This window comes from Odocoileus virginianus, chromosome 6 (assembly GCF_023699985.2).
Source record: "Odocoileus virginianus isolate 20LAN1187 ecotype Illinois chromosome 6, Ovbor_1.2, whole genome shotgun sequence".
NCBI lineage: Eukaryota > Metazoa > Chordata > Mammalia > Artiodactyla > Cervidae > Odocoileus > Odocoileus virginianus.
Window position 1 is genome coordinate 72,159,212 of NC_069679.1, and position 16,108 is coordinate 72,175,319.

A 16,108-nucleotide genomic window follows, 5' to 3' on the forward strand; every position below is an offset into this window, starting at 1 on the left:
TTATAAATAAAAAATATGGAACGCTTCACGAATTTGCGTGTCATCCTTGCGCAGGGGCCATGTTAATCTTCTCTGTATCGTTCCAATTTTAGTATATGTGCTGCCGAAGCGAACACTGGACAGTTAAAATTTTAAATGTTAAGAAATAAGGAACCATTTATAACATAACTGATTTTTATTTTTTTAATGACTGCCAATAATTTTCCCTCATGCTTAGTGGCTCAAAAAGTTGAAGGTAAAAAAAAAAAACCTTAATTAGAAACACACAAAAAAGTGACAAAAACAAAAAACAAATCAGAAAATATAGCCAAAGTTAGCCCATTGTTCTGCTTTCCCTTGTATACCCATTGCCCTTGGATGTACTTTCATCAGGGTGAGACAGGCCAGTGAACCATTTTGAAAGCAAATATATGTTTTTGTCAACCATTGATTATTTTTTAAAAAATTGTATAAACCTGTTATAAATATCAGCCAACTGAAAGCCACAAACACTTCTTAATTCTTTCGGAGTATCATGATTAAGCTATTGTGTACATTCATTTTAAATGGTCTTTGAACACTGGGAAGGTGAAAGCTCGTGGAAGGCATTCTATTTCTTCAGGTGGTACATGCTGAGGTGCATAAAATCCATCATTCATGTCACTTTAATGATGAATGTGGGGAGCAGAAGTCAAAATTACTTGAGTTGTTTTCTAAAACTCGGAGTCAGCTATATGTTGTCCAAAGACAGACTTTAAACAAGTACTTTTCAAAAAGGCAGGATTGTTGGTCCAGTAACTATGTGCTTTCAGTGGCAAATATTTTCCATCCATGAATCAGAATACATGACAATTACTGTCTTATTTATGGGATAAGTGGGATAAGATGCATATTTGAAAATGAGGTTGTTCCAAAAAGAATTCAAGATTACATATCCACACATCTTTCATGACACAGAAATTTAATAGAATGTTTTTACTTGGTTTAATATAAGGGACTAGATCTGATAGACAGAATGCCTGATTTACTATGGACGGAGGTTTGTGACACTGTACAGGAGACAGGGATCAAGACCATTCCCAAGAAAAAGAAATGCAAAAAAGCAAAATGGCTGTCTGAAGAGGCCTTACAAATAGCTGTGAAAAGAAAAGAAATGAAAAGCAAAGGAGAAAAGGAAAGATATACCCATTTGAATGCAGAGTTCCAAAGAATAGCAGGGAGAGATAAGAAAGCCTTCCTCAGTGATCAATGCAAAGAAATAGAGGAAAACAATAGAATGGGAAAGACTAGAGATTTCTTTAAGAAAATTAGAGATACCAAAGGAACATTTCATGCAAAGATGGGCTCAATAAAGGACAGAAATGGTAGGGACCTAACAGAAGCAGAAGATATTAAGAAGAGGTGGCTAGAATACACAGAACTGTACAAAAAAGATCTTCACGACCCAGATAATCATGACGGTGTGATCACTCACCTAGAGCCAGACATCCTGGAATGTGTAGACAAGGGGCCTTAGGAAGCATCACTACAAACAAAGCTAGTGGAGGCGACAGAATTACAGTTGAGCTATTTCAAATCCTAAAAGATGATGCTGTGAAAGTGCTGCACTCAAATATGTCAGCAAATTTGGAAAACTCAGCAGTGGCCACAGGACTGGAAAAGGTCAGTTTTCATTCCAATCCCAATGAAAGGAAATGCCAAAAAATGCTCAAACTACTGCACAACTGCGCTCTTCTCACATGCTAGTAAAGTAATGCTCAAAATTCTCCAAGCCAGGCTTTCAGCAATATGTTAACCATGAACTTCCAGATGTTCAAGCTGGTTTTAGAAAAGGCAGAGGATCCAGAGATCAAACTGCCAACATTCACTGGATCACTGAAAAAGCAAGAGAGTTGCAGAAAAACACCCATTTCTGCGGTATTCACTATACCAAAGCCTTTGACTGTGAATCACAACAAACTGGAAAATTCTGAAAGAGATGGGAATACCAGACTACCTGACCTGCCTCTTGAGAAACCTGTATGCAGGTCAGGAAGCAACAGTTAGAACTGGACATGGAACAACAGACTGGTTCCAAATAGGAAAAGGAGTATGTCAAGGCTGTATATTGTCACCCTGCTTATTTAACTTACATGCAGAGTAAGTCATGAGAAACGCTGGGCTGGAAGAAGCACAAGCTGGAATCAAGATTGCTGGGAGAAATATCAATAACCTCAGATATGCAGATGACACCACCCTTATGGCAGAAAGTGAAGAAGAACTAAAGAGCCTCTTGATGAAAGTGAAAGAGGAGAGTGAAAAAGTTGGCTTAAAGCTCAACATTCAGAAAACTAAGATCATGGCATCTGGTCCCATCACTTCATGGCAAATAGATGGGGAAACAGTGGAAACATGGCAAACTTTATTTTGGGGGGCTCCAAAATCACTGCAGATGGTGATTGCAGCCATGAAATTAAAAGACACTTGCAACTTGGAAGGAAAATTATAACCAACCTAGACAGCATATGAAAAAGCAGAGACATTACTTTGTCAACAAAGGTCCAGCTAATCAAGGCTCTTGTTTTTCCAGTAGTCATGTATGGATGTGAGAGTTGGACTATAAAGAAAACTGAGCGCCAAAGAATTGATGCTTTTGAGCTGTGGTGTTGGAGAAGACTCTTGAGAGTCCCTTGGACTGCAAGGAGATCCAACCAGTCCGTCCTAAAGGAGATCAGTGGGTGTTCATTGGAAGGACTGATGTTGAAGCTGAAACTCCAATACTTTGGTGCAAAGAGCTGACTCATTTGAAAAGACCCTGATGCTGGAAAAGACTGAGGGCAGGAGGAGAAGGGGATGACAGAGGATGAGATGGTTGGATGGCATCACCAACTCAATGGACATGAATTTGGTTAAACTCTGCGAGTTGGTGATGGACAGGGAGGCCTGTCGTGCTGCAGTTCATGGGGTCACAAAGAGTCTGACAGTACTGAGCAACTGAACTGAACTGAACTTTGATTAATTAACCTCATTTTACACATGCATTTTAAGGTAGAATTCTATGGTAGAAAACAAATTGTAAATTACATATGTCAATACATCCTTACTGTATAAGATTCAAGTAATACAGATAAAATTTTAAAAACCTCCACTCATTAATCAGTTTTAGTCTTCCTCCAGAGGTACTTACTGTTACTAACTTGAAGTGTAGCCTTCCAGAACCATGTTACATAGATGTATACACAAATATTTATATGAATGAAGAAATATTGTTTCATTTATGGGTTCAATACCTTTTTCTTTACAAAAAAAAACCCATAAATGTCATATAATGTATTCTTTTCCCCCTACATATAAAAATATATGTTTTAAATAATTATGCCAGACCACAGGACAGTATAGATTATTTCCACAGTGTATAATATCTCTGTACTCTACCTCATCTGAAACACTTAAATCTAACTTCAGGAGCCTTTTTTTCTTTAAGTCTTGCTTAATCCTGGAAATATAATTTCAAGCAAGATAAGGAATTCGGCGGGAGCCTAGTACGTGTGGTGGTTTAAGTCGCTAAGTCGTGTCCGACTCTTGCGACCCCATGGACTTTAGCCTGCCTGTAGCTCTTCTGTCCATGGGATCCTCCAGGCAAGAATACTGGAGTGGGTTGCCACATCCTTCTCCTCTAGTACGTGTAGCCTCCTTCAACTAGGTTTAGGAAACAGTGTCCCCGATTGCCAGGGAGGGATTTTTAGAGGCGGCATTTTCTGTCAGAAATCATTAACTTACCATTCTCGATACTTCGAAGGGTATGGATTCGCTTTGGGATCTCCAAAAGCTCAATTGACCCCGGGCCCTCCTAAGTCACCCCTTCCTGGGGCCCTTTGCTGAACGGCGCCCCAGGAACCACACCAGGTCCTCTGGCCCACCTTCCGGCTTCTGCCCCTCCGGGCCCTGCCCACCGTGCCCCTCCCCGTCGAGCCGAGCCCCTGCCCCTCTCCGGGCCCCGCCCCTACCAGCGGCACGCCATCAGACCACGCCCCTTCCCAGCCCCACCCCGCCCCGCCTACTGGGCCCGGCTCCCCAGGCACCCAGCCACTTCTGATTCCCTGCGGTCAAAGCCCCGAAGATCTTGGCACCCCGTGGCCGGCTGCATTTCGAGCCCCCAAGACCCCGTCCAGCTTCGGAGGTGTGTCCACGTCATCCCCTTCCTTTCAAAAGGCCGCGACGCCTAAGCCCCGGCTAACCAATGAGTTTCTGGGTATTAAAGTGGAAGGCTTAGGCTCCACGAAGGGGGCACTTTGGGGGGGTCAGGGACCGAGGCTGCCTCGTCCTCTCGTCTGCCCACTATGAAGCAGAGGGCCGAGGGAGCGGGGGTGTGTTGGGCTCGGATAGGGACCAAGCTTGGCGGCCACTTCACAAGGCCCGCAGCCCAGGTGGCTTCTGTGGAGCCTCACGCCGACCGGCCTGAAGGATCCCTGCCTCCCCAAGGATGCCGAGGGCAGTGAATGAAAACCCTCCTCCCTGTGGTGGCGACCGTCCGCCCCGCGCCTTGGTGGCTGGCAGTGCAGCTGGCCCTGGCCCTCGCCTCTTCCCGCGAGCAGCACCGGTTCTCCAGCCGCAGCCTCCTGGCCCTTGAGGGTGGGGGTGGGGGTGCGCGGCCACCTACGCGGCTTCCTGCTGCCCGCTGGTGGGTACGGCTTTTTACGCACAGGGCCTTGCAGTGGATTTAAGGACTGGACTTCGAAACTAGCTAGCTTTGGTAGCTAATTTGTCGTCTGAAAATAACGCGAGTGCCTTAATTCCTTTGTTTTGCCACCTAGATATAGGTGGGACATTCATTCCTCTAAATCGTGGTCGGGATTTAAATTTAATCTGCTTGGATATTTCTGACAGGTGCCCATCTTCCTAACTTCTAGTGAGGCAGAGTTATTCCTTGTGAGCATACATCTTGCAAGTTTGTTCTTACCAAACCTAAAATTGCTTTAGTTTCTAGCGTTAAATGCTTGTCTGCCTATCTCTGCTATGCGGAGCTTTGTGTAAGTTTAACTTTTTTCGTTATCATTTCTTGTTAAAATGGTGAGAGTAGTAGATACAAATATTGTCTGTCAGTGGTATCTGTTCAAGACCCAAAATGACTGAGGTCACAGTATATTGTTCACGCTTTCGTACTCCCTTCATGTTAAGGTAAAGATGCCCTTTTTGTTGTTTCTGACATATTCTAATATCGTGGAGACCTTCACCATGATGAGAAAACTGTTGTGTTATTAATTTCGTAGGTTAAAGAACAGCTTATTTATAGTATAAATGAGGAACCAAGGCCTAAATTGTTTTAATCAAATCAATCAAATCAGACAGTTAGCTGATGTTAAAATCAGGGTGCAGTCAAATTCTTTGAGCTCTAACTCTGACCTTTATAAACACAGGCTGGGTGAGTGAATCAATGAATGAAATAATTGGGTTTTTAAGAGCCCAGTATGGCATATGCCCTCCTCTCACCCTCAGGATCCTTAGGAACAACTAAGAATCATTTAAATGAGAGATTTAACATTTTCATAGCTAGGGAATGAGAGAGGGTAGGATTTTTTGGAAATAGCCTATAAAGTCCTCACAGATTTCCATAATGGGAATTAATTAATTGAAATAAACAAAATTCTCAGTTTTATTTAATGTGATAATCATTAGAATTTTGAAGCCTGTGGCCGGAAATTCCATTGCCAGAATAATTTGAGGGTCTGTAGTTACGTCTTTTTCATGGTTTGCTTTAGTCTTTCTGGACCTGATCTTGAATCTAGAAGTGCTTGAGAGTTATCTGATTTTAAACAGAGCAGATCAAGATATGCTGAGATATCTGACTGTTGAGAAAACCACCTTGTAAAAGCACTACTTTAATATGTACACTCTACAACTTGTTTCTAGATTTGAGAATTTAACATTGGTCTCTGGCACTGGAATTTTTAGGCGTCTTAGTTTGGTTTGTATCCTAGTGTTCTTGTTTCTTCTTCTGTACGTATATGAATTTATTTGGCACTTTTAATTGGAATAACACAGAAGTATATATCAGAAAAATAGGAGGAGGCAATTGGCTGGGAAATTCTCTTAAAGTGGTGATTGAATAACATAATCTCCAGTAGGGGTGTTGAAAGAGAAATAGCAGGCCAACATTAGGAGGATATTAATTTGACATTTTACTACCTTTCCACCCATACTGTTCACTTTATATTACACCTTCATTAGACCTTTAAAGTAATTTAAACCTTGTTTAATTACAGTTTTGGTCAGTAACTTTGACTGAATCTTAAGTTTATTGAGAAGTCAAAGGGCCTTTTAAAGCTTAATGTCTTGTTTTTTTTTAATGAAGTATTATACTTTTATAACTTGAAATCTGCAGAACCTTTTTTTAGATTTACAAGGATTTACAACTTCAAACCAAATCATTTCCATTTCTTTGGTGCTAATTTTAGTAATTTTTTCCCATTTCCTAGTGATTTCCTCATGGTGGGAGGGTTGGAATATAAAATCATTTGTATATATGCAGCTTTAAAGTAGCCTCTTGTCTGGCAGAAAACTCTTTGATATAAATCACGGCAAGCCCCTCTGTGACCCACCTCCTAGAGTAATGGAAATAAAAATAAACAAATGGGACCTATTAAACTTAAAAGCTTTTGCACAATGAAGGAAACTATAAGCAAGGTGAAAACAGCCCTCAGAATGGGAGAAAGTAATAGTAAATGAAACAACTGACAAATAATTAAGCTCCAAAATATATAAGCAGCTCAATACCAGAAAAATGAACAGCTCAATAAAAAACAGCAAAAGACCTAAACAGACATTTCTCCAAAGACATACAGATGGCTAATAAACACACGGAAAGATGCTCAACATCACTCATTATTAGAGAAATGCAAATCAAAACCACAATGAGGTATCATCTCACTCCAGTCAGTATGGCCATCATCAAAAAGCCTACAAACAAATGCTGGAGAGGGTGTGGAGAAAAGGGAACCCTCTTAAACTGTTGATGGGAATGCAAACTGGTACAGCCATTATGGTGAACAGTGTGGAGATTCCTTAAAAAACTGGGAATAGAATTGCCATATGACCCAGCAATCCCACAGAATAAAAGAAATACATGTGCCCTCAATGTTCATTTCAGCACTATTTACAATAGTGATATGGAAGCAACCTAGATGTCCATCAGCAGATGAATGGATAAACAAGTTGTGGTACACATACACAATGGAATATGGAATATTACTCAGCTATAAAAAGGAATGCATTTGAATCAGTTCTAATGAGATGGATGTAACTAGAACCTATTATACAAAGTGAAGTCAAAAAGAGAAAAATACTGTATATTAACATATATATTATATATATATGGAATTTAGAAAGAGGGTACTGGCAATCCTACATGCAGGGCAGTAAAGGAGACACAGATGTAAAGAACAGGCTTTTAGACTCTGGGAGAAGGCAAGGGTGGGATGATTTGAGACAACAGCATTGAAAAGGGATGGCCAGTGAAAGTTTAATGCACAAAGCAGGGCACCCGAAGCCGGTCCTCTGGGACAACCCAGAGGGATGGGGGTGGGGGGTGAGAGGGGTGGAGTGGGGTGGGCATGGGCGGGCTGAGGGCGGGGACGACTGTTACAGGGAGGTTTAAAAGCTTTAAACTCTAAGCACCTACCTCACTCCAGATTCGCCTGAAACTACTTTCACAAGAGAAAAAGATATCTCCCCACCTATCTACGAGGTTAAGCTCCCGAGCTCCCTAAGTCACCCTCAGCTGCGCTGCAGTCCCGGGGAAGCGAGCGCCGCCGAGCCACACGACTCCCGCGAATGCTCGCACGGTCCCACAATGCCCCGCTCGCGCCACCGTGAGGGCGGAGAGAAGAGACGGCTGCCCGTGTAGGGAATCCGAGGCGAGCTCTGAGAAGTGCGCATGCGCACTGACCCCGGCGGACCCTAGCAACCAGAGCAGTGACAGTAGCAACCGCCGGAATGGTAAGTACCCTCTAGGCCTCGCAGCCAAAGCTGCGAGTAGATTGAAAGTGGAAAAGGGTAACTGTGGAGGGTTGAGGGTGGGGGACGTCCTTGAACACCGGAAGGGAGCGAGTAGCGGATGCTTGCTCGGTGGATTCAGAGGCCTGGGGCGAAAGAGAAGCCCTGGCATTGGGTTGTCTGGGGGTGACGGCGGCCCGGGCAGAGAAAAGGCAGGGCAAAGAGCAGAAAATTCTTGGAAAAGAGCGGATTAGAGTGGGACAAGTGATGGAAGGAAGAGTGTGAATAAGGATGTCTTTTTGATATAAGTAATTTACCCCCCCCCACCCCCAAGCGAGGTGGAGGGTGGGGTTGTCTACGAGAGATTGTAATACCGATTGCTGCAATGTTTACAAATCTGTGATGTGCCCATGTTGCACTCTGAACGACTCTCAGTTCAGTTGTTAGTAACATTGTAAAATCCTCTCTTATAGAACATATTAGGATAATGTTTCTCAAATTTAAGTATGCATAAGTATGATTTTGGAGTAAACTGGAGTGCTGATTATGAATTTTTAACATAAGGGGGGATTTTCAGAAATGTGCATTTCAAGTGACTCTAAAATTAGAGAACTCCCTCTGACACTTTGAGAAATATTGCTTTCTTAGGCTTGAAATCTGTCGGTGGTCCATCCAATCAGATTTCTTTATGAAGTAATGATTTTACCTAGTGATGCTCCTCGTTTCCTACTTAAATTGAGCACTGTCTTGCTTACATACTTGGTAGATCCAACTAGTAGTTTAGGTTGTTGGTTGGTTAAAGACCCAACCAAAGCTATTTAGCAAAGTATGTGATTGTCCTGCCTAATGGAAATATTTATTGTTGTTCAGTTGCTAAATCGTGTCCTACTTTTTGCAATCCCATGGATTTCAACAGGCCAGAATTCCCTGTCCTTCACTATCTCCGGAGTTTGCTCAAACTCATGTCCATTGAGTCCATGATGTTATCTAACTGTCTTATCCTTTGCCACCTCCTTCTCCTTTTGTCTTCAATCTTTCCCAGCATCAGGGTCTTTTTCCAATGAGAAATATTTATAAAGAATAAGTTTAACTAGTTTTCTGCTATAGAAGTGAGCAGAAATTGAACCCTGGAAATTCAAATGAGGAAAACATGCCTGCCCTCAGCCACCAGGTTAAATGCTGCTCTTGAAAGTGGTTTCCCTTCTACATTTCCTACTATATTCCACAGGCATTTAGCTGGGGGAAAAAAAGGAAAGTTTAAAAATTCTGGAACATAGATTTATATTCAGGTGAAGAAATAACTGGCCCTAAATAATTCTAAAAGTAGGAACCATAAGAATTATTGAAAATCTTCAAATAGAGAATCAGAACTAGTAATTAAGTGAAGCTTGCTGAAGCTTTGAGCTTGTAGTTTTGGGACCCTCTAGAAATACTGACCCACATAGTTTTTTATTTAAGAAAATTAGCTTCTAGTGTCTTAAAAATGATCATATTTTACACCAAAATGCAGATTTCTGGATTCTCTGAAAAATCAGAAATACCATATTTTACTATCAGACACATCTTTTTTCATATGTATTACTGAAATATGATGGTGTGATATAATTGGCAGCATATTTTCTTTCCTGATGGTACATAAAGTAAGGGTGTTACTTTCAATTAACAAGAGTTTTCATATTTGAAGAAATGTGATATTAGGGTAACTCTGGTCCCAAGTCCCACCTGCCAGTGGTTTTCTAGAACCAAATAGTGGTTATCCTCTTTACATGGCCAGCTTTACCCATTAATGATGTCCATTGGTTATTTAGACATTTCAGGTTTTAACTCCTGCTACCTATAGGGGAACTAGTCACTTTATAGACCAATTGATAGATAACTTGATTGCTTCCAACTTGAAAGTGTTCCTATAAGTGTCTTTTTTTGGATCCATCCATGGATTTCTCTAGGGCTTCCTTAGTGACTCAGTGGTAAAGAATCCACCTGCCAAAGCAGGAGACATGGATTTGATCCTTGGGTTGGGAAGATCCCCTGGAGAAGGAAATGGCAATCCACTCCAATATTCTTGCCTGGGAAATCCCAGGGACAGAGGAGCCTGGCAGGCTACAGTCCATGAGGTTGTAAAGAGTCAGACATGACTTAATAACTAAAGCAACAACAAGGATTTCCCTGGAAAATATACCCAGGAGTGAGATTGTGGGATCATAGGGTCTCTGCATACTTAATTTCCCTAGGCACTGTCAGATTGGGCCCCAGAACAGCTGTACTATTTCTTACTTCCTTCAGTGATGCATGAAAGTTTCTATTTCTCTACATTCTCGCCAATTTTCTGACTTTTGCCTATATGAGGATGTATTTTAATATTCCATTGTTTTACTGCATTTCTCTGATTTTCAGTGAGTTCAGATATCCCATTGTTAATCATCATCTGGATTTCAGTTTCAATAAATTTCTGTATTTATTTTTTGCCAACTATTCCCTTTTTTAAATTTGGTTTTTAATTTCATGAGTTCCTTGTATATTCTGGATATTAGTCCTTTGTTGGTTTTATTTTGAAAATATCTCTCAATTTTTCTAACCTGTCAACAGTGTTCTGCATTTGCTGTACTCCATCTATTCTAGTATTTATTAGTTTATTCTATTGCATTTTCTACACAGATGATCATCTACACATAGTTTTATTTTTTAGTGTAATATTGATAAAGATCTTTTGTACCATGTTAAACAGTAGCAGTGGTAGGAAATAGGCATCCTTGATGTGTTTGGGATCTTAAAGAGAATACTTTTTTCTTTTCTATTGAAGTATAGTTGATTTACAGTGTTGTGTTGTTTTCTGGTGTATAGCAAAGTGATTCAGTTACACATATTTATGTGTATATATATATATATTCTTTTTCATATTCTTTTTCATTGTAGTTTATTTCAAGACATTGAATATAGTTCCCGGTGCTAAACAGGGACCTTGTTGTTTATCTATTTTATAAATAGTAGTGTGTATATGTTGTTCCCAAATTCCTAATTTATCCCTCCTCCATTTTTTCCCTTTGGTAACCATAAGTTTGTTTTCTATGTCTATGAGTCTACCTCTGTTTTGTAAATAAGTTAATTTGTAACTTTTTTTTAGGTTCCACATGTAAGTGATATCATATGATATTTGTCTTTCTCTGTCTGGCTTACTTCACTTAGTATGATAATCCCTAGGTCTATCCATATGGCTGCAAATGGCATTATTTCATTCTTTTATGTCTGAGTAGTATTCTATTGGGAGAAGACAATGGCACCCCACTCCAGTACTCTTGCCCGGAAAATCCCATGGACGGAGGAGCCTGGTAGGCTGCAGTCCGTGGGGTCACTAAGAGTTGGGCACGACTGAGCGACTTCACTTTCACTTTTCACTTTCATGCATTGGAGAAGGAAATGGCAACCGACTCCAGTATTCTTGCTTGGAGAATCCCAGGGACAGGGGAGCCTGGTGGGCTGCCGTCTATGGGGTCGCACAGAGTCGGACAGGACTGAAGTGACTTAGCAGCAGCAGCCGCAGCAGTATTCCATTGTACACATGTATGTACCACATCTTCTTTATTGATTCATCTGTCAATGGACATTTAGCCTTGTCTTGGCTATTGTAAAATTGTGCTTCAATGAACACTGGAATGTATATATCTTTTCAAATTATGGTTTTCTCCAGATATATGCCCAGGAGTAGGACTGCTGGATCATATATACTATTTCTCTTTCTAGTTTTTTCAAGGGACTTCCATTCTATTTTCTGTACTGGCTGCACCAATTTACATTCCCACCTAAAGGGCAGGAGTGTTCTCTTTTCTCCACATCCTTGCCAACATTTATTATCTGTGGACTTAAATTAAAAAAAAAATTTTTGTTGAAGTATAGTTGATGATTTTGAAATTATGGTGCTGGAGAAGACTCTTAAGAGTCTCTTGCATTTCGAGGACATCAAACTAGTCAATCCTAAAGGAAATCAACCCTGAATATTCATTGGAAGGACTGTTGCTGAAGCTCCAGTACTCTGGCCACCTGATATGAAGAGCCAACTCATTGGAAAAGACTCTGATTCTGGGAAAGATTGAAGGCAGAGCAAACTCCAAGAGATAGTGGATGACAGAGGAGCCAGGCATGCTGCAGTCTGGGGTCACAAAGAGTCAGACACAGCTTAGCAATTGAGTAATAATGACAACAACAACAACATAGTTAATATACAGTGTTGTGTTAGTTTCAGGTGACCGCAAAGTGAATCAGTATAGACTTTTTAATAATGGCTGTTCTGACTCGTGTGAGATGATACCTCACTGTAGTTTTGATTTGCATTTCTCTATTAATTAGTGATGTTGAACATCTTTCGTGTGCCTATTGGCCATCTGTATGTCTTCTTTGGAGAAATGTCTGTTTAGGTTTTCTGTTCATTTTTTCAGTGGGTTGTCCATACCATGGAGCATGTGGGATCCTGTTTCCCAGCCATGGATTGAACCTATGCCCACTGAAGTGGAAGCCTGGAGTCTTAACCACTGGACCACCAGAGAAGTCCCTGAGTTTTTTTTTTTTTTTTTTGTTACTGAGTTATATGAGCTGTTTGTATATTTTGGAAATTAAGCCCTTCATCGGTCACATCATTTACAAATATTTTCTTCCAGCCCACAGGTTGTTTTGTTTATGGTGGTTTTACTGTGCAAAACTTTTGAGTTTGATTAGGTCCCATTTGTTTATTTTTGCTTTTATTTCTATTACCTTTTTTGCCTATGTTGTCTTTTAGGAGTTTGAGGATATTTTAATGTTACCTTCTCAATTTGGCCCACCTTGACCACCTTATTTAAAATAAATATCCACCATACACATATACACACATCCTGATACTCTTTACTGAGCTCAGCTTTTTCTTTTTCCTTAGTAATTATCACCTTCTAATATACTGTATATGACTTATCTATTTATTTATTATATCAGTTACCATTGGTCTCCCACAATAGATGTAGATTCCCGTAAGGCAAGTATCTTTGTTTTGTTCATTGATATATTTGAAGCAAGTAGAAGAATGTTTGGTATATAGGAGGTAATCAGTGAATATTTGCTCAAGTGAATGAATTTATTTATTCATTAAGCTGGTATTGGTTAGAGCTTTTTGATATATGCATGCATGCGTGCTAAGTTGCTTCAGTCGTGTCCGACTCTCCGACCTATGGACTGTAGCCTGCTAGGCTCCTCTGTCCATGGGATTCTCCAGGCAAAAATACTGGAGTGGGTTGCCATTTCCTTCTCCATTTTGATATATAACTTTTATCAAATAAGGAATTTTGCTCTAACCCTTAGTTAAAAGCTTTTAATATCAGAGGTAGAACTTTATCAACTGCTCTTTCTGCACTTTTGAAATAAGTGTAATTTCCCCTTTTAATCCATTTATAAATGGTTTACATTTGTAATAGGTTTTTCTGTTGTTAAACAATCTTTATGCCCCTGGCATAAGCCATTTTTGATCATGATCATTATACACCATTGGCTTTGGAAATCTAATATTGTGCATCTAAGATTTTTCAAATCTGTTTTGAGAAGTAAAGAGGGCCCCTTATCTGGTTATGGCATCAAAATTATTCTAGTCTCATAAAATAAGTTGGCAGCTTTGCCTCTTTTTCTTTCTGGTTTCTGAAACAACTTGCATAACAAGGAATATCTGCTCCTTGAAAGGTCGGTAGAACTTATTTGTAATTTATCTAGATTTGGGGCTTTAGCGGGGGAGGGTATGGGTAAATCTCTTTGATTATATTTTTAATTTTCAAATAGTTATTGGTCTATTCATATTTCCTGATTCTTTTTGTGAGTTTTGGCATTTTTTTTTCTGGAAATGTATACTTTAGGTTTTCAAACTTATTGCCCTCTATTTGCTTATAATATTTTATTTTAAAAATCTCTGTGGTATCTGTCATCTCTCCTTGTTTATTCTGTATTTTTAATTTGTATATCTCTCTGTTTTGCTCAGTTAGGCTTGCCAGAAACTTAAGAACCAGCTTTTAGTTTTGTTCATCTTTTTTCCTCTCATTCTGTTTTTCATTGATTTCTTCCTTTCTATTTCCTTCTACCTTCATGATTTACTTTTCCAAATATTTTGAATGCTTAATTTGTTTTCTATCTCTTGTTTTCTCTTATTTTTTAAAATTTATTTTGAGTAACGTTGATTTGCAATGTTGTGTTTACTCCTGCTAAACAGCAGAGTGATTCAGTTATACATATATATATATTCCTTTTCATATTATTTTCCGTTATGGTTTATCACAGAATATTGAATAGGGTTCCCTGTTCTCTTATTTTTAAATTAATGTATTTTAAGCATAAGTTTCCTTTTAAGTGTTATATTCCTCAAATTTTTACATTCTTTGTCTTTAATTTTATTATTTTACTTAATAGTTTTATTTTTAACTTATGTTATTTATTAGTGCATCTTTACTTCAGAGACATAATTCCTTTCGTTATTGTTTAGGGTTATCTCTTTTATAAAATAAGCTCCAGCAATGATTCAAAGGATGTCCTCCTTTTCTTACCTTTAAAGTTTTTAATATCATATTAAATTGAATCTAAGATACTATTGATTATAAGGTGCAGCATTATTTTATCTTCTTCTAAGAAAGAAAATTAATGTTGTACACCAGGAACCAACACAACCTTGTAAAGCAATTATCTTCCAATTAAAAAATAAGAAAAATAAGATGTTGGAATTAAACTGTGACTTAATTTCCTATCACTTAGAAATTTTATTTTGTATTTATTGACGGAGTTATTTTAAATGTGTTTAGGCATATAGATTTTTATCATGCTAAAATTTTTATCATTTTTATTTTTTTATAAGCATAAAAATAAATTTATATGGTATGTATATTAAACAAGATGGTTAATATTTTTCTGAATCTTCATCAGTGCTACCTGGCTGCAGCAATTATAAATTTTTCCTGGTTGTAAGATGTATCTAAACTTCAAAGATATTAAAATGTAAAGAAAGATATAAATCTTAGAATAATGAAATAAGTTATATTTTAATATCAGTGTTGACAGCTCTGTTGTTTGTAAATCACGTGAGAGTAAAGCATATGACATGATACATCATGATTTCCTTAATTTCTCTGAGAGGTGTTTAAGTAAGTATTTCTGATTTTAGGAAATTAAAACATTCTCTTTTCATATAAAGTCTCAAAAAAAGAAATCTTTTTAATGGTAGATGCCAGGGCTAATAATTGTTACATGAAAATTGAGTCAACAAATCACACCAATAAACATAACCTTGTGTTTTTTTTTTTCTTTTTAAGGCGAAAGCAACAACAATCAAAGAAGCCCTAGCCAGATGGGTGAGTTTATGAGTTTTTACTTCTAGAAACCGTATTAGGATAATTTTTGGACAGTTATTTAAATCTGACCATTCAATACAGGGGCTCTTTTGGTACTGAAAGTGTTTTGTTATCTTGATGGTGTTAGTGGATACATGAGCCTACACAGGTGATAAAATTAGATAGACTTAATACGCACGTGCAAACACATTCACACTCACATGTACAAATGAGTACAAGTAAAATTGGGAAAAATCTGATTAAAATTAGTGGATTGTATCAATATCCGTATCTTGGTTGTGATACTATAATCTTGAAAAATGTTACCATTAGGGGAAACTGGGCAAAGTGTATAAAGGCTCTCTCTGTATTATTTCTTATAACTGCACATGACTCTTCAAATATCTCAATAAAAATTTCAGTTGAAAAGTCTGACCATTGGAAAATTTAAATCTGGAAAGGCTAATTTGTCTGTTACTGTGATAGCTGGAATCTCCATGTTCTTTTTCAACTTTGTCATTATTAAACCACATATCATTTTAGGTAGTAGAGTGATATGTGCTATGGATTATCTAGGTTTTAAATAAATGATGGTTTTAGTCTCTTGGAGGTTAGAACAGAGACAGTCAATGTGAACAAATGAAAATCATGCATAGACAAGTGAAAAAATCTCGAATAAAAATTCTAAAATGATACTCAACATGACTGATCGTCAGGGAAATGCAAATCAAAACCCCAGAGAGATATCACCTTACACCTGTTAAAATGGCTGTCATCAAAAATATGAGAGAAAAGTGTTGGTGAGGATGTGGTAGAAAGGGAACCCTTTTGCACTT

The 16,108-nt window shown here is 38.6% G+C and overlaps 1 protein-coding gene, 1 long non-coding RNA gene and 1 other non-coding gene across 3 annotated transcripts in view; 1 reads left to right on the forward strand and 2 right to left on the reverse strand.

Annotated features, from left to right (window-relative positions):
• LOC139035680 (uncharacterized) lies at nucleotides 1-3,903 on the reverse strand. Its single transcript, XR_011488370.1, has 2 exons — nucleotides 3,739-3,903; nucleotides 1-115 (listed from the first exon to the last, which is right to left on the reverse strand). It is a non-coding gene; the product is annotated as an uncharacterized lncRNA (long non-coding RNA).
• On the reverse strand, nucleotides 10-116 carry LOC139035842 (U6 spliceosomal RNA). The gene has a single exon (XR_011488546.1). It is a non-coding gene; the product is annotated as a U6 spliceosomal RNA (small nuclear RNA).
• Nucleotides 3,904-4,018: 115 nt separating the features above from the next.
• DNAL1 (dynein axonemal light chain 1) overlaps nucleotides 4,019-16,108 on the forward strand; it is a 40,023-nt gene continuing 27,933 nt past the window's right edge. The window contains exons 1-3 of the mRNA XM_020906858.2: nucleotides 4,019-4,138; nucleotides 7,647-7,953; nucleotides 15,255-15,293. Of these exons, the coding sequence (XP_020762517.1) occupies nucleotides 7,951-7,953; nucleotides 15,255-15,293 (42 nt within the window). The 5' untranslated portion in view covers nucleotides 4,019-4,138; nucleotides 7,647-7,950. The remainder of the gene's footprint in view (nucleotides 4,139-7,646; nucleotides 7,954-15,254; nucleotides 15,294-16,108) is intronic.